The sequence below is a fragment of the Morus notabilis genome, unplaced genomic scaffold (genome assembly GCF_000414095.1).
Source record: "Morus notabilis unplaced genomic scaffold, ASM41409v2 Scaffold985, whole genome shotgun sequence".
Lineage (NCBI taxonomy): Eukaryota > Viridiplantae > Streptophyta > Magnoliopsida > Rosales > Moraceae > Morus > Morus notabilis.
The window spans coordinates 127,574-151,078 of NW_010356679.1; the positions used below are offsets into that span (position 1 = coordinate 127,574).

Sequence of the window (23,505 nt, forward strand, 5' to 3'; positions counted from 1 at the left end):
TGTCTATCGGGTCTCTTTTGCTAGCTCACATGATTTCCTGTAACGATACGGTGTATTTCCTACATATTAGTAACTTGTGTTATTTCCGTAAAAGAGATTCAAAGTTAATATGAGATTAGTTAATTAATTTATGAGTAATTTATCAGGTGGATTAATTGTTAAATTAATTAGATAAATTGGTTAAATTATTATTGTAAGAGTTATATAATATGAGAAGACTATTATATGAATATCGTACATTAAACTTATAAAAATGAAAAAAAAAATTATTTCTAAGATAAATCTAAAATAATTAACACTAAATTGTAAACAAAAACTTTACAACATATGATATCAGTTTTTTAATAGGATTTGACCCGCGCTAACAAACTAGTTTGCATCACTATTATCAGTACAATACAACAATACAACAACAAGTCTTAATTCCAACTTAATTAGAGTCGGCTTAACAAACTAGTTCCAAGAGATATTTACAATTGTGGAACATAGCTGGTAGTGTTAATGTATACCTTCCTTGAAAGGACCAGAATCATGCAACAGTTTCATGACAAGCTTAACCTGCAAGTTAGAACCATAATTATTTTAGATGAACTAAAATGACATAATCAAAAACGAGAGAAATAAATTAACAAAATAAAATATAAACAGAAAATAGAAAACGGGAATAAACTGCAAGTTCGTATTTATTACTTTGAAATTTCTGCTTTTGGTTTTGAGTTTTAGTTTTTTTTTTAATTGTAATATTTTTATTTTTTCCTTTATGGAATCCTCTTCCATCTCGAACCTTATCTTGTAACTGTTTCGTTGAATGAAGTATCCAATTTCTTATATATACATAAAAAAAAAAAAAAAAAAAAAAAAAAAAAAAAAACCCTGGTAGAGAGAGGATGGATGGACGTTGTAGAGTAATACAAGGGACACACTAAAGTCCCGTTCATTTCGCCGATTCGAGTTTAGAATTCAAATTTTGCTACAGTAAAAAGCTCTCATAAACAGTCACATCTAACTTTTTTGCTACAATAAAAAGCTCACATAACGTCACATCTCAACTCGAATCAACGAACTAAACGGGCCCTAAGTCTCGTACACCAACTTTTATGCTATGTTCCGTTTGATGAAAAAGACGAAGGAAGGAAGTGGGTGGAGAAATTATTGGATGAAAAATGATACAATACATTAATTTCGTAAGAAAGAGAGGATGGATAAAATTATAGGGGGGCGCCACTAATTTTTATCTCTCCACATTGGGTAGAAAACTCAAATCCACCAATTAATGACTAAAATAACTTTTTTGCCCTTATTTTAAAGCAAAATAATATTAAATAATTGGTAACATAGTCACTTAGCCTATTACCTATTTTCTTTCCTCCTATCATACCAAACAACATAAAAGAAAATCAACTTCCTTCCTTTCCTTCACATTTTCTTTCTTTCACGTATTTTCTTTTCATTTTGTTTTCTTTCTCTCTTACCAAATGGAGTGTTATACTCCAACTTGTGCATGATATGTTAATTTTTTGAACATCAAGTCTTCTAAACGAGTAGGGACTGCGTCCATGTAAGTGTGGCTTTTGGGTTTTGAATATGTGGCAAAAACTATCGCACCTCCCATCAGTTGGCACTTCTAGTAATGCTCGGACATTAAATTAAATACATTTAACATATTTTCAATTCCTATGCAAAACAATTTCATTTCCAAAGCCAAATTAAGAGTAATCCTACTCCATAGTTGAACCTATGTAAGGTTTAAAAGAAATTATTCTGAAGGTGTCTATATTTGTGTCGTAGACTTTAACAAGCGCGACAAGTCGTTAGTTAAGATTCCAAAGAAATCAAAGCAAGAGAGAGAGAGAGATCAAAGCACAAGAGAGAGAAATATAAATTATTACCTGCGACAAGTCGTTAGTTAAGATTCCAAAGAAATCAAAGCAAGAGAGAGAGAGAGAGATCAAAGCACAAGAGAGAGAAATATAAATTATTACCTGAGCTGCTTCACGCTCTAGAAAATCTTGTATGGCTATCCTGAAACCTTCATTCATTAGGTAATGGCAGCTATAAGTTGTCACAGGCAGATAGCCACGCTGAATCTTGTGCTCACCCTGGGCTCCTGCCTCTACTGTTTTGAGATTAAGTTCTATAGCAGCTTCTATAGCCTGTAAATTGGAACAAATCATACCCAATAACTTATTATATGAACCTTTTTCTTTAAAATTCTCATATTTCATTCATAAAAATTTATAAGGGAAACCTGTCATATCAAACTGATTAAAGAGTAAAGTGACAGGCATAATTATCTTGTGACAAATATGATTATGTTAGGAACCTGGAAATCTGAACTTCATTATCTATACTGAATATGGAAACCACCCATTCTAGCCTGTAACAGATTACAAACTCAAATGATCACTGCCAATTAATTAACCTGGTAATAGCAAGCTTCAAAATGCAAGCTTGGATAGTATGTTCGTGGGTGACATCCCCATAGGCGCCCAAACAAAGTATCTCCTCCGATAAGATTAAGAGCTCCTGCAACGAGTTCGTCCCCTTCCTCAGCGACTACAAGCAGAACCTGATCTCCCATCTTTGATGCCATGATGTGAAAGAAATCCCTAGTTAGATAAGGACTCCCCCACCTGTGAATTAATTCACACAATATGTAAGATGGTTGACTTATGATTGTATAAAATTTCAAATAAATGTAAAGCATAAAAGTTTACTGATATCACTTATCTCAAATTCCAAAATGTCGCTGAAAGCAAGAAAAGAGGTTTAATAGTAGGGACTGTACTTGTTATCTGTTGTGTTTCTGTAGAACCTATAGAAGGAATCCCAGTGACTAGCCTGTAGAAAAATAAAATGTTAAAAGCAAAGTAAATGAGACAGTTTATACAGGAGATAAAGCCCATAGTATAGCCAGTAACACTTTTTTTTTTTCCTTTTATAAGATGTCCAGTAATACTTCATAGTTACATTGCTTAATAGTAAAAAAGAAAAAAAAAATCCACACATGGATAACTATTTTTCTCAGCATTTCCACGGTAAAAAAAAAGAATCAATGAGAAATAGCTTGGAAGGAAACTATGTGGAACATAATGTAGTCAAATACAGGCTTTTTAACGGCTGGTATGTCTTTAGCAATTGTTGTCAATAAGTTTGATTACTGTGCTGCTGACAAAAAGTACACACTTTTTCTCGAAGAATCTTAGAGGTTTCGAAAAATAATTTTGTTTGGCATTAACTTGAACCATTATAATGGTTTGTTCATGATTTTCAAAACACAAATACTTCTATTAGATTCTTTTGCACTTATTATCTTCTCACACCCCATTCTAATTTATCCATAATCAAAGTAGCTCTATAAATTTTAATTATGGATAAATACACAAGTATGGAACCCGGCATTATGATCTCCATCAGACTCAGTCTAGTATGATAGAGAAAATTCCATGATGTTACATGATGATATATATATTTAGTTGCTGGAGAGTTAATATCTTCGATCCGCCCCTACATAATGCAAAGTTTACATGGTCAAATTTTAGGGAAAATCCCATTTGTTGCAGATTGGATCATTTTCCACTTTCGGAGGGCTGGTCGGAGTTGTTCCCATTTGGGCGGCAAGAAGCTTCTATTAGGGCAGTTTCAGATCACTGCCCTATGACTTTGCATACAAATCCCCCCAAATGGGGCCTTCTTCATTTAAGTGTGATAACACCTGGCTAGAGAATAAAGATTTTATAAGAAAATTGAAGGTCTGGTGGGAGAAAGAGGAGGTCAGCGGTTGGGATGGATACAAATTAATGAGGAAGGTGAAATTGCTCAAAGGAAAAGTGAAAAAATGGAGTGTGGAGCAGGCGGAGGCATCTAGGATGGAGAAGGGAAAGATTCTAAAGAGAATCCAGGAGATTGATCGAAAGGAAACGGACCCAGATTCGTTGGCGGGTTTTGTTGAGGAGAGAGAGCTTAAACAATGCTATCTTCACATTGTTGAGTCGGAGGTCAGAGCGTTGGAATTGAGATGCGAACACCAAGCACTTTCGTTGGCTTATAAAAGTGAGGAAAACAAGAAACACAGTTTCTAAACTGGAAAATGTGGAAGGGATTATTGTGGAAGATGAGGCGGAGATTACTAAGATGGTTGTGGGATTCTATGAGTCTCTTTACAATTCTTTGGGAGGTGAGTTTAGTGGAGTCGAAGATTTAAATTGGAGCCCCATTTCAGCTTGTGAGTGCAGAGCTTTTGGAAAACCCTTTTGAAGAAAGCGAAATCAAACGTGCCGTTTTCAACTGTGATGGAAACAAGGCTCCAGGGCCAGACGGTTTAACTCTCTTTTTTCAAAGAATGCTAGGAAGTTGTAAAAGTGACGTTCTTAAGGCCCTAGATGAATTTTGGAGATCAGGTATCATCAATAATATAACCAATGAAACATACATTTGCCTTATTCCAAAAAAGGCCAATTCGAGTAGAATAAAGGATTTCAGGCCTATTAGCTTGGTATCAAGCTTATATAAGAGCATTTCAAAGGTCTTGTCAAATAGACTAAAGGGCGTTCTTGAGGAAACAATTTCAAAGGTCCAAGGGGCTTTCGTTGCAGGCAGGAAGATTTTGGATCTCGTTTTGGTGGCTAATGAGGTGGTAAAAGATTACAGATCGTCAGGGAAAGAAAGGGTCGTGGTAAAGATTGATTTTGAGAAGGCTTATGACCATGTAGAGTGGAAGGTTTTGAACTTCGTGCTAGAGAAGAAAGGGTTTGGAGTCAAATGGAGAAGGTGGATTTCGGGCTGTCTTAATTCAGTGTCATACTCTATAATGATGAACGGTTGCCGATGAAACTTTGTTCTTTAGCTCTCCAGAGGAAGAAAGTCTTTCAAATTTATCAACTATTTTGGATATTTTTTTGTCTGATATCAGGGCTGAAAGTTAATTTGGAAAAAGGCACTATTCTGGTTCCATTGGAACAAGATTCTCTTTGGCATAGAGTAATTGTAGGAAAGTATGGGTTGGATCAGAATAATTGGGACTCTGGGGCTGCCTCGCGAGTAACTTTTCGTTCTCCATGGAAATCAGTTCAATCAACTGCAGAGGGCTTTTTCAGGAAAGTCAAATGGAAGGTAGGTTATGGGGATAGAATCAAAATTTGGGAGGAAGTTTGGTGCGTAGACAGGCCATTGAGTTCCAAATTTCCTGCTCTTTACAGGAGTTTGTCCAGTCACAATCAGCCTATTGCAAGTTTTATTTCTGATCTCCAAGGTGGTGGCTCTGGTTCGTGGGATTTTCAGTTTTCTCGGAATTTGACGGATAGGGAGTTAAGGAAGGTTTCTGAGCTCATTTTGTTTGTGGATAGGGTTAGAATTAATGTGATTAAAGAGAGAAGAGATTGGATACTTGAATCCAGTGGTCTGTTTACTGTTAAATCATTCTATTCTTCTTTGACCTCTGAGGATTCAGCTCCAAGCTTTGCTTATTACACCTAGATCTGGAAAATCCGTGCTCCGATCAAGGTCAAAGTTTTTGGGTGGCTTCTTGCTCTTAACAAATTAAACACTCATGATTTGTTGCAGTGCAGAAGTCCTTTTCTCAATATCTCCGGGCTGGTGTGCTTTATGTACGAACAGCGGTCCCTTATCCCTTCCACATTTGGTCATTTCTCCTAAATGAGTAGGGTTTTTTGTGGGTGCTGCCTAGGAGTTGTGCTGAGCTTCTCGAATTCTCTCCACCATCAGGCCCAAGTTACAGGGGGGTTAATCTTATGGAGGGTCGCGTCATTAGCTGTTTGTTGCGTATTTGGTTAGAAAGAAATAGTAGAGTTTTTGAGGACCGTAAGGAGGCGGCCATTGTTTTATGGGATAAAATTAAGTATTGGGTCTCCTTGTGGGTATATGGGGGTAAGGAGTTCAGTCGGCCATTATTTTCAGATTTTGTTAGGGATTGGTCTCTGTTTTTGTAGCTTGGTCAATTTTTTTTTTTTTTTTTTTTTTCAACTCTCAACTTATTATTTGTATTTTTGACCCTGGTCTGACAGAGGAAAACTCTCCCTTTGCTTTCTAGTGTTCCTGTTTCAGTTTAAATAATATTCTCGTTTCTTTTCAAAAAAATCTCACTGCTAGTCTCTTTAATACACATACTGAAACCAACTTATGAACTCAATGAATGCCAAGTGAGACTGAAGTCCTGAACTTTGGATGAGTTCAGGGTGTGGGCTAAATAATCGAAAACGAAAATATGCATCTCCAAGCATGTAGGAAACTTCATGCTCTTGGTTTCACATAACTATACATAATTTTTACACCCTTATAATATGCCAGACCAAGTTACTTTCACACACATGATTATTTGAATGTGTTTTCTGATGAGGAATAAGAGTAGACTTTGAGAAAAATAAATATAGAAACTAAATGAGATTGGTTAGGATCAATTTTTCCTTATTTTGATTTTAGAAAGTTGTATAATTTTAGTCATTTAATTAATTTCCCGTTTTGGTTTTGTAATTAGACTATGAATTGGCTATATTGTTATGGACAACTTAGACTATTATGATTGATGAATATCGAATTTCAAAATTGTTCTCCCTCTTGAATTTCTTCTCCCTATCTCAATTCCTTAATTTCCCATCTATTTCCCTCCCATTCTCTCTAAATTCCCCTCTTTCTATTCTCTCTTTCCTTTCCCTCTCTAGTTCTATGACAATTGGTATCACAGCCCCGTTCTTTTTTTTTTACCAAATCAGTTCAAATTCTCACGCCCCACTCCCTTCTTGCCGCTGCCAAACAAATCTTTCAATCTATGCTAATTTTTTTTTCCCTCAGTTTCACAAATGTTCCAGAAAGGAAAAAAAAAAAAAAACTATATATATATATATATATCAATTTGCCCCTGTCAATAGTTAAGAAACTATGATCTCTCCAACAATAAGGTTCTGTCTCCACCACCGGCAACAAAGTTTCTTTTTGAGCAGATTGGCTCACGTTATCTTTAGTTGGGTTTTCAAAAAAAGAAAAAAAAAATGAAAGAGTATCAGTAAATTCCACTTTCTTTTGGATGCTTATTCTAAAGTTTTATTAGAATCATGATTTGTGAGTGAGCTTAGATCCATTTCATTTGAATTTTATTTCTATGGTGGGGGGGGAACCTTTCATTATTCATCATTATGTTTCATCACTTACCCTAACAACACCATAAATTTTCACAAATATCATCACTCGCATCACTATTATCATGAACTTATTATGATCCTCTCTTGACACAACCTTAGGTTAGTCTTTATGAACAATCTTATTCTAATTATGATTAACCTGAGCAAAAAGAGGATTATGTGCGCATAATAAATTACACCTTATTTTAACACATTTATTCCATTCAATGCTAAACCTTGCAAGCTTGTTGTTGATGAAGGTAGTGAAATTGATGTTGTGTCTAAAGAATTTATTAAGCGAATGAATCTTCATATGGAGCCTCACCCTAGACCGTTTTGGGTAAATTGGATAGCTAAAGGATTTTTTGAAGTTACTGAAAGATGTCTAATACCTCTTCTTCAATTTGGTCCTTTTAAGATATACGCCTATTGCGATGTTCTTCCAATAAACTTTTTTTTTTTTTTTTTAAAAAGAAGCGAGAACTTTATTAAGAAAGAAAAAAGAAAGACGGGGAAAAGGAACGAAGCGGAAGAGTTATCCTCTAGAACCACCCCCAACTATACAAGAAGAAACGAAAAAGAAACAAACTGAACAAGACTACTAAGGGCTATAAAAAAGGGGCCCATGAAATAACGAAATCCGAGAAGCTTGGTCTCCCAAACTCCTTGTCTCTATACGCCCATAACGACGAAACCCAGTATTTTATTTTGTCCCAAACAAAATTTTCATCCTCCCCTTGATCCTCAAAGATTCTGTTATTCCTCTCCAGCAATAATCCCCAAAAAATAGCTAAAATTGCTGCTCTCCATAAAATCACTCCCTTTTGACTAAATCCAACAGGTGGAGAAAAACCAAAAGATCAACGCAACTTCCCGGCGTCACCCTAGGAAAACCAAACTCCTTTAGGAGAGAAGACCAAATCCTACGAGAATACGGGCAATGAAGAAACAGATGATCAGCTGTCTCCTCGTTGGCTCTGCATAAGTAACACCATCCTGGGGACAATGTAATAAACAGGCTTCCAAGTTGCAAGGACTCCTGAGTATTCACTTTGTTGAGATCTAGAAGCCAACAAAAAACTTGAACCTTTCTGGGGGCATGCGTTTTCCAAATATTTTCATAAAACGGAAATCTCGGAGATGAGGGGTCACTAACCAAAGAGGAGAATAGTGACTTGACAGAGAACAAACCACTATGATCCGGTACCCACTCCCTTCTGTCCTATAACGAACTGATAATCCTAACCCGCTCTGCCGTCGCAATTAAGTCCAACACCTCCCTTAATTCCCTATCCATCAAATTCCGTGAAAAACTGAAATCCCACGAGCTAACTCTTCCATCCTGTGAATCCCAATCAAGAGCAAAGGTGGAAACCAGCTGATCCTTGAATGTTGAAACTCTATATAGGGTGGGAAATCTTAAACATAACGGTCCTCCTACAGTCCAATTATCCTCCCAAAATTTAACAATATCTCCTGAACCAATTTTCCATTTAACCCTTTCGAAAAAAATATCAGCCACCGACTGGACTGATTTCCACGGACATCGAAAAGTAACTCTCGAAGCCGCCCCTGAATCCCATCTATTTTGGTCCAATCCATACTTCCCAACAATAAATTTGTGCCACAGGGCTTCTGTTTCCAGCAAAAACCTCCAAAACCATTTTGCTAGTAAAGCTTCATTTTTCTTCCTTATGTTACCAATACCCAGACCTCCCAATTCTTTTGGTTTGCAAACATGTTCCCAAGCTACCAAATGAGGCGAATTATCCTCAGAAAAGCCCTCCCAGAAAAAATCTCTCATAAGCTTCTCAATTACCCCTGCCACTCCAACAGGAACTCTGAACACCAACAAATAGTAAACAGGTAGAGAAGCAAGAACAGACTGAATTAGAGTTAATCTGCCTCCTTTAGATGAGAAAGCTTTCATCCACCCATCCAATCTCTTTGCAATTCTAGATACCACTGGTTCCCAAAAAGCAGCTTGCAAAGGATTTCCGCCTAAAGGTAATCCTAAATATTTGACTGGCCACGAACCAACCGAACATCCAAAAACACCAGCCAACCTTGACAACCTTTCCTCCTCCAAGTTTATGCCCAGAATGATGCTTTTATCCAAATTAATCTTCAATCCTAAAATTAAACAAAAGATCTCCAAAATAGAGGACCATAAACGTTACTTATATTTTGTTAGGACTTCCTTGGGTTGATGATTATGAGGTGAGGTACACCAAAGAGAATAAATATGTGTTTAGACATAATGGCAAAACCCTTGTGTTGATCCCTACCAAGCCAAAAGAAAAATCTCCTATACTTAAGACCAATCTTCCTTCACAAGTTTCAAGTGACCCCCCTTAGTCTCAAGATGATATACCTATTGAGAAGGTTGAGAATAAGAAAGAAGTTGTGACAAATGATGAGGTTCTTCCAAAATCAAGCTTTAAGATTGAAGCATTTCTTGCGTTGCAGACTGTTGCTTTGTGATTCTTCTGAGTTTAACCTCGACGAAGAGTTCTCCAACCAGGGGCAAATGATGAGGAATAAGAGTAGACTTTGAGAAAAATAAATATAGAAAATAAATGGGATTGATTAGGATTGATTTTTCCTAATTTTGATTTTAGAAAGTTGTATAATTTTATGCATTGAATTAGTTTCTTGGCTTGGTTTTGTAATTAGCCCATAAATTGGCTATAATGTTTTGGACAACTTAGGGTCATTTGACATTGCTTCTAGAGGCTGCTTTTAGCTTTTTAAAAGAAGTTATAACAGGTTAGAGTGTTCGGTAAATCTTACTTTTGTCCAGCAACTTCTAAAAACTACTGTCAAACAATAGAATTTGAGAAGCAGGTCATGGGTTGCTTTTGCACAGCAGCTTTTGCTGCCATTGTCTAAATTTACAAAGATAACCTTAATAATAAAACTTAATTCTCAATCTACCTATTGTCCTATTTTACTTTTTCCATATCAAATTAGAAAACATATATTTTTAAAATAGTTATTTAACAATTGAAAATCTTTAACAAGTATACTATGCTAAAATTTATTCAGATATTTTTAGTGATTATCAAAATGTTTAAAATAACAACAGTAGATAAAAAATTTAGTAGATGAATAATTTTTCACTATCAACAAATGTAATTAATTTTTAAGAAATATTTTAATTAATAAACTTAAAATTATATTTTTTATATTTTGAATATTGACCATAAAAATAGAAATAAAACTAACTATAAATATGTGCTAAAGTGTGTCTATTTTTGTCATTATACATCTCCACATCAATTTTATACACAGTTTACCAAACACCTAAATTTCTGCTTCTGGTATAAACAGCAATTTTGTACTCAACACCTATATGCTTCTGGTCACAGCAACTTATTACTAACAACACAATAACAACAAAAATTCTCAACAGCACAACAATGCCAAAGTAACCCTTAGACTACTATGATTAATGAATATTGAATTTCAAAATTGTTCTCGCTCTTGACTTTCTTCTCCCTCTCTCAATTACTTTCTAAATCCTTAATTCCCCTTCTATTTCTCTCGCATTCTCTCTAAAGTCCCCTCTTTTTATTCTCTCTTTCCTTTCCCTCTATAGTCCTGTGTCACTTTCAGAATCCTTACTAGACTGTTACATTCATACCCATATAATTTGATATATACTTGTCAGTATTTTAGATAAAGCCACTACATCATATATGCGCCTACCAATGTGTTGACATTAGAACAATGAATGCAACTTGAAAAACACTAATCAAATGGTTTTTTTTTATAGAACATGAATCACGTCTGGAATTGCCATATGAACTCTTAAATTAAGGTTAAAACAATATTATTACAGATGTCATGATAAACTTCATCTCTGTGGTGAGTGAGAGTTTTTGACTCAAGCATATAATTACATTTTGAATTCGACATCTAATAGGCACTAGGAGGAAATATTAACTGAATTACCTTTATTTCATGACCCTGGAGCCGTTTCATGGTCAAATTCTGCTGCAAAATCTGCACACGGAAAGTTCATCCTTGTTATTTGCACCTAATGTATCAAAAACACAACTTATTTTCATAAGCAACAGCGTATCACATATCAATCAACTTGTGTTCATTAGAAGATGACAAACTTGAGAAGCACAAATATATCTGATATCTACAAGCACCTATAACTAAAAAAGTGAAAGAACGATGTCTTTTGAGTGTTATTTTGGAAGAATAGAAGTTCCTGAAAGGTTATGAATGGCGATTTTAACATGGGATAACAAAAAGTTTTCTAATTGCTCCACACACAAGAGCCCCCGAATCTAAGTTGTGATAGAGCCATGAATATTGCAATGTCAGACAGACTGATCTTCCTCATTTATTCCTCCCCGAGTCTATAACTTCATTAACTAAAATCTTCTCTTGTAGAACAATTGCTTCATCACCTTTTTTTCCCTTAGCTGGTTTAAACTGTCTGAGTTTTTCACACACTATTCAAATGACAATATCCATTAAAAGCTTACAAATATACTTTTCAAATAGCAATGAAGAGATTTTCTCCGATACCCTAAAGATTTCTCATACATTTCCCTTCTATGAGACACTAAACAATTTGATCTTCCTTTAACAAAAAATGAATGAGTCTAGGAACACCAACTTTTTTACACCCAAGTCTTGCAATATTTTTGAATCGCGCATTTTTAAGGTGACGATACTTGTGCTTGCTTTGTTGGCCAAAGAATTACCACATCACTAGGTGTAAGGAAGTTGGAACAAGAAGTTGACGTCCCTAGTATTACCATTAAATCATGAGAAGCTTTAAAACCAGGCTTCAAAGAGACTAACCTTTTTCCTTTCTTGGCGTATATTTTTCCTTTTACTTTGCTTCATATCCATTAAGAACTCGTCAAAACTACATAATAATTGCATGATGTATTAAAAATTTTGTTAAGCCAAAAGCGAGACATAATAACACTAATATGTCATGCAGATGGGCAATTGTACTAGACATAATGTAGTATACTTAGACTTGGTCGAAAAACCTAAACTAAGTACAACAATAAACAGTACGATGATAAAACACGAAAACAACAAGAATAATGCCTATCTTTGTGGATTCTACCCGAACTGTCACTTGTTCCACCCTGCCCCTGCACTTCAAAATGTGTTATTCAGTTGCCCTGATATTTTAATCGTTTGCAAAAATGCTCTTCCGTCACATTTCGTCCATTTCTTTGACAAAATTGATGATGTTACACTAACCTTTTGCAATATAAAATCTATTTGAAGTATAAACCTTGTTTTTATATAGAGAAACGTACATGGTTTGCCATGGTTTTGTGCAGGCCTATTATTTATGCCATTCTAAATAATTGGATACCATTGTGGCTAATTGAATGGAAATTGTTTATTTTTTATTAGAGTGGCATAAATAATCTTAATTACCATCTTGAGTGGTATTTCTAGTTTTTTCCTCTTTTTTAGAAGGAACGAGAAACTTAATTATTAGAGAAATCCTAACAAAAACCCCAAGTTACCCTTGATACTAAATAGAAAGAAAAAATTACCCCAAACAATTTAAAAAAAAAAAAAAGAAGAGCTGTTTAATCTGAGGTCTGCTTTATTGTTTGTTCATGTCGTTAATAAGTTGTACTGGCTCAAAGTCATTCTATTGAATATCTTGCTTGGTATCATTTTAGATCACTCAAATGGAAAGAAAATACATATTTCTTTTAATTGGCTGAAAAAGCGAGGAAAACAAGAATTGTGACTTCTCTTTGGGTATCGACAAATCCTTCCTTTAGAGGATTTTTCACTTTCTTTGATCAGATTTAGTTGGAAAGATGTTTTAGTGTAGGAACTATATCATTTAGGGATGTTTATTTAGTTTGTCTTTATTGTAGTTTTGGCTTTGATTTTGTCTGTTTGATGGATTTCATATCCATGTCTTTTTGTCCGTGTGATATTTTGATTTGGTCAATAAAAATTTCCAGTCTCTCATAAAAGAAAAATTGGCTCAAAAAGATTAAGCTAATTTTCTTATTAAATATGGTCTGAAGATGTTTTCTTCGTTATCTTCTTGAAAATTGTATAGGATGTGCTCTGACAAGCTTGTAATTATAGGAAAAGATGAAGTCAACCTTTAATCTAGCTTTCAGGATGACAAGGGTTGGTTGTATCCAGGTAATAAAAGTGAACAATTTAATGTTTCTATGCAATAGATTTTGTTGTGTGAGACTTGGTTCTACTGTTGTGAACTCATCTATTCAACATTTCAGCTCCAAGATGAGGCTACTTCAACACTTCGATGCATTGAGAAATATAGATATGGTGCATTTGAAGAAATTTTTATGACTAAAGTCGACTTTCCTTCAAAATATGATCATTGCATAAGGTATAATTTCTCATAATTTCCTTTTTTTTATGGAAAAGGTGATCAAGATTTGAATACAAGGAAATCATTATAGATAGTACAATTTTTTTCCTACTTGAATCCAATTTATATATTTGCATCCACAAGTAGTTAAGAAGAAGACTACATTCTTTTATATCCATATCTACGCCTTTTTAAGTTTTTGAGGATGTATTTACTATTTGTCTATTTGTCTTACTCATTGAATTAATATGTATCATCTTTTACAAATTTTTTAGCCTGTATTGTACTTGTGGTTGTGTTTCAAATTCAATGTTTGCAATTTTAGATTGAACTTCAAGGGAAACAGTGAGGTTTATGCATCAGGATTTTGCTTGGATGATGAGTGTTGGAGACTTTATGAGCAGAAGGTTCATAATGTTCTAACTGAAGGATCAAGTGATAGAGTGAAGCTTGTTCATGTTATTTGGAGAAACACACCGTCAGAATGCTTCATAGAGAATGTATGGGATTGAGCATCATTCTTTTTTACTCAATCTAGTCTATTTGTGATCTGATGTATTAATTTGTTATATAACTGGCTTTCTAACTACAGGGTTTATCGACATTTAGTTCGGAGCCACTGCTTATTGGGATTTCCATGAACTCTTTAAGAAAGGCTTTTAGGGTGGTTGGCATTGGTCCAAATCCTGAGAACAAATATGAGGTAGATGGTTGTGTATTTGAGATTGTTATTCTGCCATGGTTCTTGATGATAATATTTATTCTCTGTTACCTCTCTTTAACATCAAGCTCTCAAGCTTCGAAAGTTTTGGGGGGGAAAAGCAGAGATTACGAGATTTAAAGATGGTAGAATTACAGAAAGTGTTGATAAGGCATTTTCTTTCTTAGCCACTTTTGATTCCGCTTAGACACTGGAAGTATCGTGATCTTTTGCTAAGTTTGAGGATCATGTTGACACAGTCATGTTTGTTTTTGTCTATCTTAGTTTGGAAAAGTGAGTAATGGGAAAGATGATAAGCCTCCCCTGCGTTTTACCTATGCAAGGAAGAGGCTCCATGGGAAGAAACTAGCTGGTGCAGGGGAAGTTGATGGAACTGCGGCACGGGAGAGTCCTATTGGTTGTTAGGAGCTTGGCTGAGTTGGCACAAGGGAGGTGGGGGATTGGAGTTGGTTATGCGTAGAAGTTTGGCATTTGGAGCAGTGGCTTTTCTGTTAGGGGTAGTAGTAATTAGAATAAATAGGAGAAGCGGAGAGAGAAAGGGATACCGAACATTTTTGCCAAGATAGAAATTAGTGAGCTTAGGCTCTAGGGAGTGCAAGGGGTCTCTCGAAAACCCCAATATCTTGTATTCCTTCCTAATTTCTCCTAGTAATATCAGTAAATTCCAGTTTTGATCGGTCATTTTTCTTTGCTTAATTAACGTTTAATATCTGTTGGTTGGTTGCTGGTTCTATCAAAAGACATTTGATTATAAAAACAATTGCTTAATATGTGCTTATTCGGCATCTTTCTCTACCAAAAGAGAATATCACGCATATCCTAGACCAGTTTTTCTAATTTCTTTTCACTTTTTGCTTCTGTTAATAGTGTTTATAGCTTTACTGAAGCAATACTGCTTGCATAGATCCTATATCATACTCTGCAAGCTTGCTCGAGGCTTTTGAAGATTTAACAAAGCTTTTGTGTGCCATCGAAGATATTCCCTTGAAGGTCTCTACTGTGCAACCTTTAGACTCAGGTATTCGTTCCTTTATCAAAGAAGCAATTATTCCTTGCCATTTTTATAATAATTCTTCGATTTGTTTATGCTTTTAATATGCCCATTTAAAGGTTTCGGTTTTCGGTTTAAGTTTTATTGCAGTTGTGCTTTTCATGTTTTTCTTTTCCTCCCATGGACATCATCCAGACCTGCTTGTTGGCAACCAAGCCGCAGCCCAGGAGGTTGAGGATCAACATGCAGGAGGGTCAGCACACAAGGGGTAGTTGAGGCAAGTGTGTGGTAACGTTGACAAACATGGCGTTTCCCATGACCATCAAATCCTCTATCAGGCCGTTGACAAGAAATATATAGAAAAACATAAGTTGACTCACACCTCTAAATAAATAAACTACTTCCTCAGCTCTTCTACCTCAGCTATATGCAGTAATTATGTTAGCTATTTTACCCATGACAAAACAGCTAGGCAAAATGTTCCAGGGCCTTGCTTAAATTTTGTTAGCTAGTTTGGTGTGGTGAAATGCCTGTCTTTGAGATTTCTGTCTTTATTCCGGCTTTCTTGCCTTCATAATCAACCTATAGTGGCATTTGTCTCGGGGTCTTCGTCTCAGGGGAATGGAACTTGTTCTTGGGATTTTAAGTTCTCAATCTCACTGACAGGAAGTTGAGGGAGGTTTCGGAGCTAATTTCTGTTCTGGAGAGTTTCCATCTCATTGATGTTTTGCAGGATAGAAGAGTGTGGGTTCCAGACCCAAACGGGTCATTTTCGGTTCGCTCTTATTTTTCGTTGCTGATAGACGATCAACATGGTTCACCTTTGTTTTTTATAATAGCATCTGGAAAACCCGAGTTCCTTCTAAAATTCAGGTTTTCTGTTGGCTTCTCATCCTTAAGAAAAAGAAAACTCACGATTTGATGCAGCGAAGGAGCCCTTTAATCTCGATTTCACCAGGATGTTGCATTCTATGTAGGAACGAGGGGGAATCGGCCAACCATGTGTTTTTACACTGCTCTTATTCTTTTCAAGTGTGGTCATTTTTCTTGAAAGAATTTGGTCTAGTGTGGGCAATGCCTAAATCTTGCCCAGAGCTCATTGAATTATCTCCTCCCTCTCATTGTAGTCTTAGGGGCAGAATTCTGTGGAAAGTCGCCATTTTAGCAGTTTTCTGGGGCATTTAGCTAGTTAGAAATGGTAGATTATTCGAAGAGCGTATGGAAGGGTGTTCTGTCCTATGGGATATAAAATTAAGCATTGGGTCTCTACTTGGGTTTATAGAGATAAAGAGTTTGGCAGGCCAATTTTTCATATTTGGTTAGGAATTGGGGCCCTTTTCTTTAATTTCATTTCCGTGGCTTGCGTTATTGTGTCTTTTGATTGTTGATTCTGGTTCAATTTGTCACTGTGAGGAAAACTCTTCCTCTGCTTGTACTTTTCTAACTTTCTCAATAAAGTTCTGTTTCTTTTATAAAATAAAAAAAAATAAAAAAATAAAAAAAAAAAGAAAAAGAAAAAGAAGAAGAAAAGTTCCAGGGCCTTGCTATCTTTTCTCAATAAAGTTCTGTTTCTTTTATAAAATAAAAAAAAATAAAAAAATAAAAAAAAAGAAAAAGAAAAAGAAGAAGAAAAGTTCCAGGGCCTTGCTATCAACTTGGTGAAAAGACTCGCCAAACATTTGTGATAAGAAAGAAGAACAAGATATTTTCAGATTTTTCTGACTATTGGCAATAGATCATTTCTTGGGAGTAGGGTATAATCCAAACCATCAATATTTTTGCATGGAGCATTCAAACAATCGATCTGCGACTCGTGGTCAGTATCCCAACACCTATTGCTGCACCAGTTACTGACACTTCGAGCTAAAATTACATTCCATCAGTTTGTATTCCTGGTTTTACTAACCTGGATTGATCCGAAACACCAACTAAAAGTGAGCAGGAATTGATAATGGCTGCTCAAAACAAACACCTTAGCAGGGACTTTCTATCATGTCAACTTCATGGGTTTCTAAGCAAAACTATAGAGCTTGTTGTGTGAACGATAACACTACATCAGACACCTTTCCACTATTTATAAAAAAATAAAATTAAAAAAAAAAAACCCCAAAGATCCCAGATGTGAAATGAGCGAGGAAAACTAAATGTGAGCTTACCGCGAAAGTAGGGGAAAAACATATAGATCCCAGATTTGCTTCCATTAGTCATTTTCCTTTTTTTTTTTAATGTAAATTATTCTTATGCTATACCTAAAAGTGATGCTTATTTACCATTGCAAATATGCTGAGAAAGGAAAGCACTAAATCATATTTGAGGGATAAACAACTTGAGATCGGACCTAAGTGAACATGTTACCATGATGAAAGGAATCTTTTACACATTACTCACCTTTTATAGTTACGGTTTTGCCAATGGTATTGCATTCCAATCCTCGGCAGAAATCCTTTTTCACTCAATTTGAGCCACTCATTTTCAGATGAAAATGTAATGTGCAATGATGATACCTGGAACTGTCAAATGATGGCAATTATAATAAGACATGATGTTCAAGTTTCAAGAACAATAGAACTTACATTCTTCAGTGTAATGGAACACATTACAATCTATGGATCAATTTAAAAGATGGTAGCTAGTCTTTTGATTAAGTACAGATAAAAGGAGAGCCACTTAAAAGATTAAACAAAAAAGCCATCCCAATTTGTGAATAGTGTTAAAGCACACAAAGATGTATGGATACACAGGCAAAAAAATGTTATAAATCTATAAACAGATCGATAAGTCATAGTGTCATTGACTAGGTAGGCAAAGTGAAACCAGATGTTATGAATTGAATCTTCCTTGGCATCAGAAACAGAAAATAGAAAGTCGTTTTGCATAATCCTTTTAACAAACCACAGTAAATGCTCCAGAATACACAACCGTTGTATAAATCTGTCTGACTTGAGTCAGAAAGAATGAGACGAAACGACTAAACAGAAGCAACTAGAAGTAATTCACCAAGCTTAGTAATATCTAAAAGTGGTTTAGAGAAATCATGAGAAAATGAAATAGAAAACTCAAAGCACAAGTATTTGATCAATCCAATACCTTGGCTGTAAGATCCATCAAAGCAGAGACCATAATTTCAAACAGTTGATCTCTGAATGAGGTATTACGGACTAAAATCCTTGGACCTGTAACTGGAGTAAATGGTACACAACATTGTAGCTTCGGATAATATCTTGACCCAAAACTATGGTACGCATCAGCCCAAGAATGATCAAACACAAATTCGCCATAGGAGTGGCTGCTCATCCAAGTAAATGGAATAAGAGAAAGCAAAAAGGCAAAGGAATTCAGTTGCAGCTTTTAAATTGGTGAGGAGTCTAAAAGATTCACTAATTGTACAGAATCGTAGATAATAAACCTTTTAAGGTAGAGTGGAACAACGCCTAGAATGTTTTCACTTTCATCCTTAGCAACGATGTGACGAGGCATCCATCCTGTTTCCTGGTAATGAAAGTGGTGGTTAACATAATGTTGGGTTTTTTTTTTTTTGGTCTCAATCTCAGTCTCATATGATAAGAAATGAACACTAACATTCATAACAGTCAAAATGCAGGAAATAAACACAATTTTAAAAACAAAATAATTTCTAAAAACATTTATAAAATTTTTTGTGCAAGTAACTTTTAACAAAAATAATTATTGGCAGTGTATGAACCACTTATAGAGCTCGTAACTTTCTAAATACCAGTGAAATGCAAAACCTAATGGCATCTTGCCCATTCTATTTCAGGTATATTTTAACAAAAATATATATTGACAATTATCGACCACTTATAGAAAAGGTAACAACTTGAATATGAATTAAATACAGAACTTAAAGACTGTGTCTAGTACCAAAATATTGTTTTTTTTCCCCTATTTTTCTTACTTTATTTCTTTGAAAGGCAATTGATACAAAATAGTCAATAACATAAAAAAGGGAGAAAAACAAGAGCAAGGGGCAAACTAATGACAAAGAATAGGAGTTCAAACAAGAAATCTAAAAGAGACAGGTACAACGGTTTTACCAGGGTAATTCCTTACCTTCACTGCAGAACCAGACTCCTCCAAGCTTGAAAGAAAGCCGTGCGTAAGAGACGGATTTAATTTTTCTGGGCCCGTCGCATCCAGAGCGCACGCATCCCAGCCATCGGATGAGACCTCTGAGATGGAAGAAAGAACAGAAAGCGATACCACTTTCGGTTTCACCTCATTTCTTGATACTCCCTGAAAACAGAACCAACACAATTTATCAACTTATAGAAACTAACAATCCATTGACCATCTCAATTATAAAAAAATAAAATAAAATAAAATAAAAGAACCATTGAATAGGGACCATAAACAGCACCTCTGGGCTTGGCCTTGTCAAAGTAAAATCCCCCAAAGAAAAATCCATTTCTCGCGGCTCAGCGACCTTCTTAGGTCCCCAAAATAGCGCAGTAATTCTAGTCGCCCTAACCGAACTCAAAATCACTTCTCTGGATTGTGATTTTCCCTACATTTGCGGAATCAGCAATCAATTTTCACTTTAGAAAACTACAAGATCAACACATGAACATGAACGTAGTAAAACTACAAAATCTTCCTGAATAATGGCAAGATTAATTAATTAAGAGCGTGATGATTGTTGTGTCATATTCAGAATCATTTCGGGCCCGTTTGGTAACGTTTTCAAAATAATTTTGTTTTCAGTACAAAAGTAAGAATGAGATTGTTTTGAGAATCATTCTGAGACCAATTCTGAAATTGTGTTTGATTGATTTTTTAAGAGATTGTTTTGAATATAATAAAAAAGTAAAATCGTGTTTGATTATAATTATTAATTAATATATTATAACATTGTTGATAAGTATAGAAAATGAAAATAGAAAAAAGAAAACAACTTTTAACTGTTTTCTAATTCATTCACAAAACCCATTCTCACTGTTTTTTATTTTCATTTTCGTTTTCAAAATATTTGTTAAACAAATACGGTTTGTAAACTGTTTTCATTTGTGTATCTCTATTCACAAATCAATATAGAATATAGATGGATACATATCACATAATATAGTATACTTAATACTATATTATTATATATGAATATATAGTATTGTTACACCTATATTATAATTCTACTTAATATATATTTTACATATATATACATTTCCCTATTTATATCGTTTTTAGCGTACAATTTTGAATACTTGAACGGACGTGTAAAAATATTTTCAAAAATAATCTGAAGTCAAATCCAAACGCACCCTTAATTAAAGCAAGAAAGAACCAAAAAAAAATAATAATAATTAAAGCTAATCAAATTATCCAATACCCAGGGAATTTAAAAATAAAAACCTAGTTCTGTACATTATTTCCAATTCAAGATGCGGCAATTATAGGTCACAACAACCAATTGAATGAAGCAAAATTCGAGCGTATCCAGAAACATTTATACTTGATTACAGTGATTATACTTGATTACAGTGATTATACTTTATTACAGTGGTTATAGACACTAATAGATGTAAAGATTCAATGAAATTCAATCGTGAACTAACACAGAGAGAGAGAGAGAGAGAGAGGCAAAAGCATACATACAGAATGAAAAGAGGGTTGGAATTTGCCGAGAAATGGAGAAGGCTTGCAGCAGCAGCAGAAGCTGATTGCCACTGCCATGGCCGCGGGAAGCGCTCTTCTGTGTCGTCTCTCTCTTCCCCCAACCGAACTCCAAGGGGAACAAGAGCAACCAACGGAAAATGCATGCTAACTCAATCAGAACCAAAAAAAAAGGGAGAATGCTTGCGTGGCAAACTCTAAGCCTTGTCATGCGCACAACTATTTTTTATTTTTTTATTTTTTTATTTTGCCTTGAAACCAATTCTTTTAAGAGAAATTTTCATTATTAAATTGTGAAATTTCACTATGCCAGTTTAATTTGTCAATTTGAGTTTTTAATTCGAGTTAAAATGTGATTTTATATGAGAGTTTTTTACTATAGTAAAAAAGTTTGATGTGACTGTTTCTGAGAGCTTTTTATGGCTCGTTTAGTTTTTAATTTGAGTTGAGATGTGACTTTATGTGAGAATTTTTTACTGTAGTAAAAAAGTTAGATGTGAATGTTTCTGAAAGTTTTTTACTGTAGCAAAACTCAAATTCTAAACTTGAATCGGTGAAATGAACGAGACCTTACTGTAGCATAACTCGAATCGGTGAAATGAACGGAGCTATAAATAGTCGCATATGATTTCAAATTATAAGAGAATTTAACTCTAAAGGTTGAGTGGATTGACCAATAAAGACAAATAAAGTACAAGAATAAACACAAGTGTCAAGGTTTGATGGGAAAGTACTCACTCGACACAAAAAATTGAATATGACTAAGGTCTCATTCAGTTCGTTAATCTGTGTTTTTAATTCAAGCTGAGATGTGACTTTATATGAGAGCTTTTAACTGTAGCAGAAAAAATTAGAAGTGACTTTTATGAGAGCTTTTGTAACGCCCCCAACGCTAAACCAATCTAAGGCCGAATTTAGCGAGGTAGTGTTATTTAAAACATACTTTTTATACTTAAAACAATGTCATTTTTAAGATGCGAAAACTTATGGTTGATTTCATCACAAAGTTTTCATAAAAATTTTTGAACAAAATGAGTTAGTGCGCAAAATGATTACAACCATAAATCTTAGACATTAAACTATTATTCAAAAGCGACATAGTAACGGAAAAAAACATTTTGGGCCCATCTATTGTTTGGAAGTACATATAAGCAAGATGCCAGATGTAGGACTTAGAGTACTCATTCAACCTTGGAAATCATTTTTTACTCTTCGGTAACAATAACATCATCTGCATCATAAGGTAAAACTAATGAGCAAAAACTCAGTAAGTAGATTTCAAATAAAATAAGTATCTAAAATCTCTATGGCTGAAATCTCTTTGTTAAACATTGTTCATAAACTTTCATAATTATTCTTAGTTTAGGTATGATACAGAATTTCGGTTCCAAGTAAGCCTCTTTATACAAGACATTCTCTAATTTTGGCCAATTCTATTCTCTTAAACACTAAGCCGGGTTTTTAGAATATATTTCTCTTGTGATCAACAAGAGACTTTACACTAGCATTTTTCTCTAGTTGTCTCAAAGAGACAATTACTCTAATTTGGGACACCGATCTCCCGCCCCCCTGCTTCCCTAGCCTCTCGTCCATATACCATATCATAAAATCTCTTAAAACATAAAACATAATAAACAAATATCATAATCTCTTTCAAAATAATTAATCACGAATACTCTTTGAACATAATCATATAAGAATTTCATAACAGAATAAACTTGCATAATCACAATTCTGAACAAGTTATTTCGTCAAATAGGTCTTGTGATGCAATTTTAAAAATGCTTAAACTTTACTTACTTAAATCCACTTTGCAAGCACAAACTTGCTGGTTGTGGGGAGCCTTCAATATGCTAATTAACCTTTAAAAACCATAGCTTTCAAAAATCACATTCATATAATCATTTACAAAATACATAACTGCGTATTGTTACGAAAATATTCATAACAAATTCATCAAAACTCAAAATATTATGAGACTAGTGGCAAATAAAAGTAGACTCAAAACCCTCTTTTAAGAGTCACTACATGATAGGTTTTAGATTTTTCAAACTAATAAAAAAACAACCTGAAATTCATATTAAAGTATAATCTCATCAGGAAAATGACAGCTTTTTAGTTGAACTTATAAAATTCATAACTAAATGTAGAAAAATTCGTTTAGACGTAAAGCTTGAGATGTATAATTTAATAGAAAAATATAAGATTCTTCAAAATGTAACACCTCGAATAATTAAATGAGATTAATTGAGATAATTAAGATTTATTAGTTTGTCTATTCTGATTTAATTAATTAGTTTTTGATTAATAAATGTTTCTGATGTGTAATTTAAATAGTTTCAAGGTATTTAAATATTCTCATTATTTATATTTTAACCCAGAAATGTGTATGGGCGCATTTTTTGACTATTATTTTAAAATGTTGACACCTGTCTATTTTCTTTTCTTTTTCTTTTTCTTTTCTTTCTTTTCCTTCCTTTCTTTCTTTCCTCCCGTGCATACTCTCTCTCTCTCTCTCTCTCTTTGTTCACTCTCTCTTGTTCTCTCACTCTCACTCTCTCTCTCGGTTGTCTGTCTCTCCCGTTTTGTTTCAAATCAACCGGCTTTCGAACCAAAGGAAAGTTTCAAGAAGTTTTCAACGTCAAGAGAAGGATTTGAGGTAAGATCTCTGAAAAAC

At 34.5% G+C, this 23,505-nt stretch overlaps 1 protein-coding gene across 1 annotated transcript; it reads right to left on the reverse strand.

The window, feature by feature from the left end:
• Positions 1-303: 303 nt before the first annotated feature.
• On the reverse strand, positions 304-20,984 carry LOC21399202. The gene is made up of 12 exons (XM_010088405.2): positions 20,811-20,984; positions 19,582-19,728; positions 19,275-19,457; positions 18,610-18,692; positions 18,291-18,489; positions 17,592-17,713; positions 11,961-12,027; positions 11,091-11,141; positions 2,789-2,841; positions 2,423-2,633; positions 1,983-2,153; positions 304-558 (listed from the first exon to the last, which is right to left on the reverse strand). Exons 1-12 carry the CDS (start codon positions 20,886-20,888, stop codon positions 499-501), a joined length of 1,425 nt encoding a protein of 474 aa, XP_010086707.2. The 5' UTR covers positions 20,889-20,984; the 3' UTR covers positions 304-498.
• Between the last annotated feature and the right edge of the window lie 2,521 nt (positions 20,985-23,505).

Coding starts and splice junctions, on each gene's coding strand:
- LOC21399202 (XM_010088405.2), bottom strand. CDS start 20,888: ATGGCAGTGGCAATCAGCTTCTGCTGCTGCTGCAAGCCTTCTCCATTT. Junction 17,714..18,290: donor TGATGGATCTTACAGCCAAG/GTATTGGATTGA, acceptor ATCATTTGACAG/TTCCAGGTATCATCATTGCA. Junction 559..1,982: donor TAGAGCGTGAAGCAGCTCAG/GTAATAATTTAT, acceptor TCTAACTTGCAG/GTTAAGCTTGTCATGAAACT.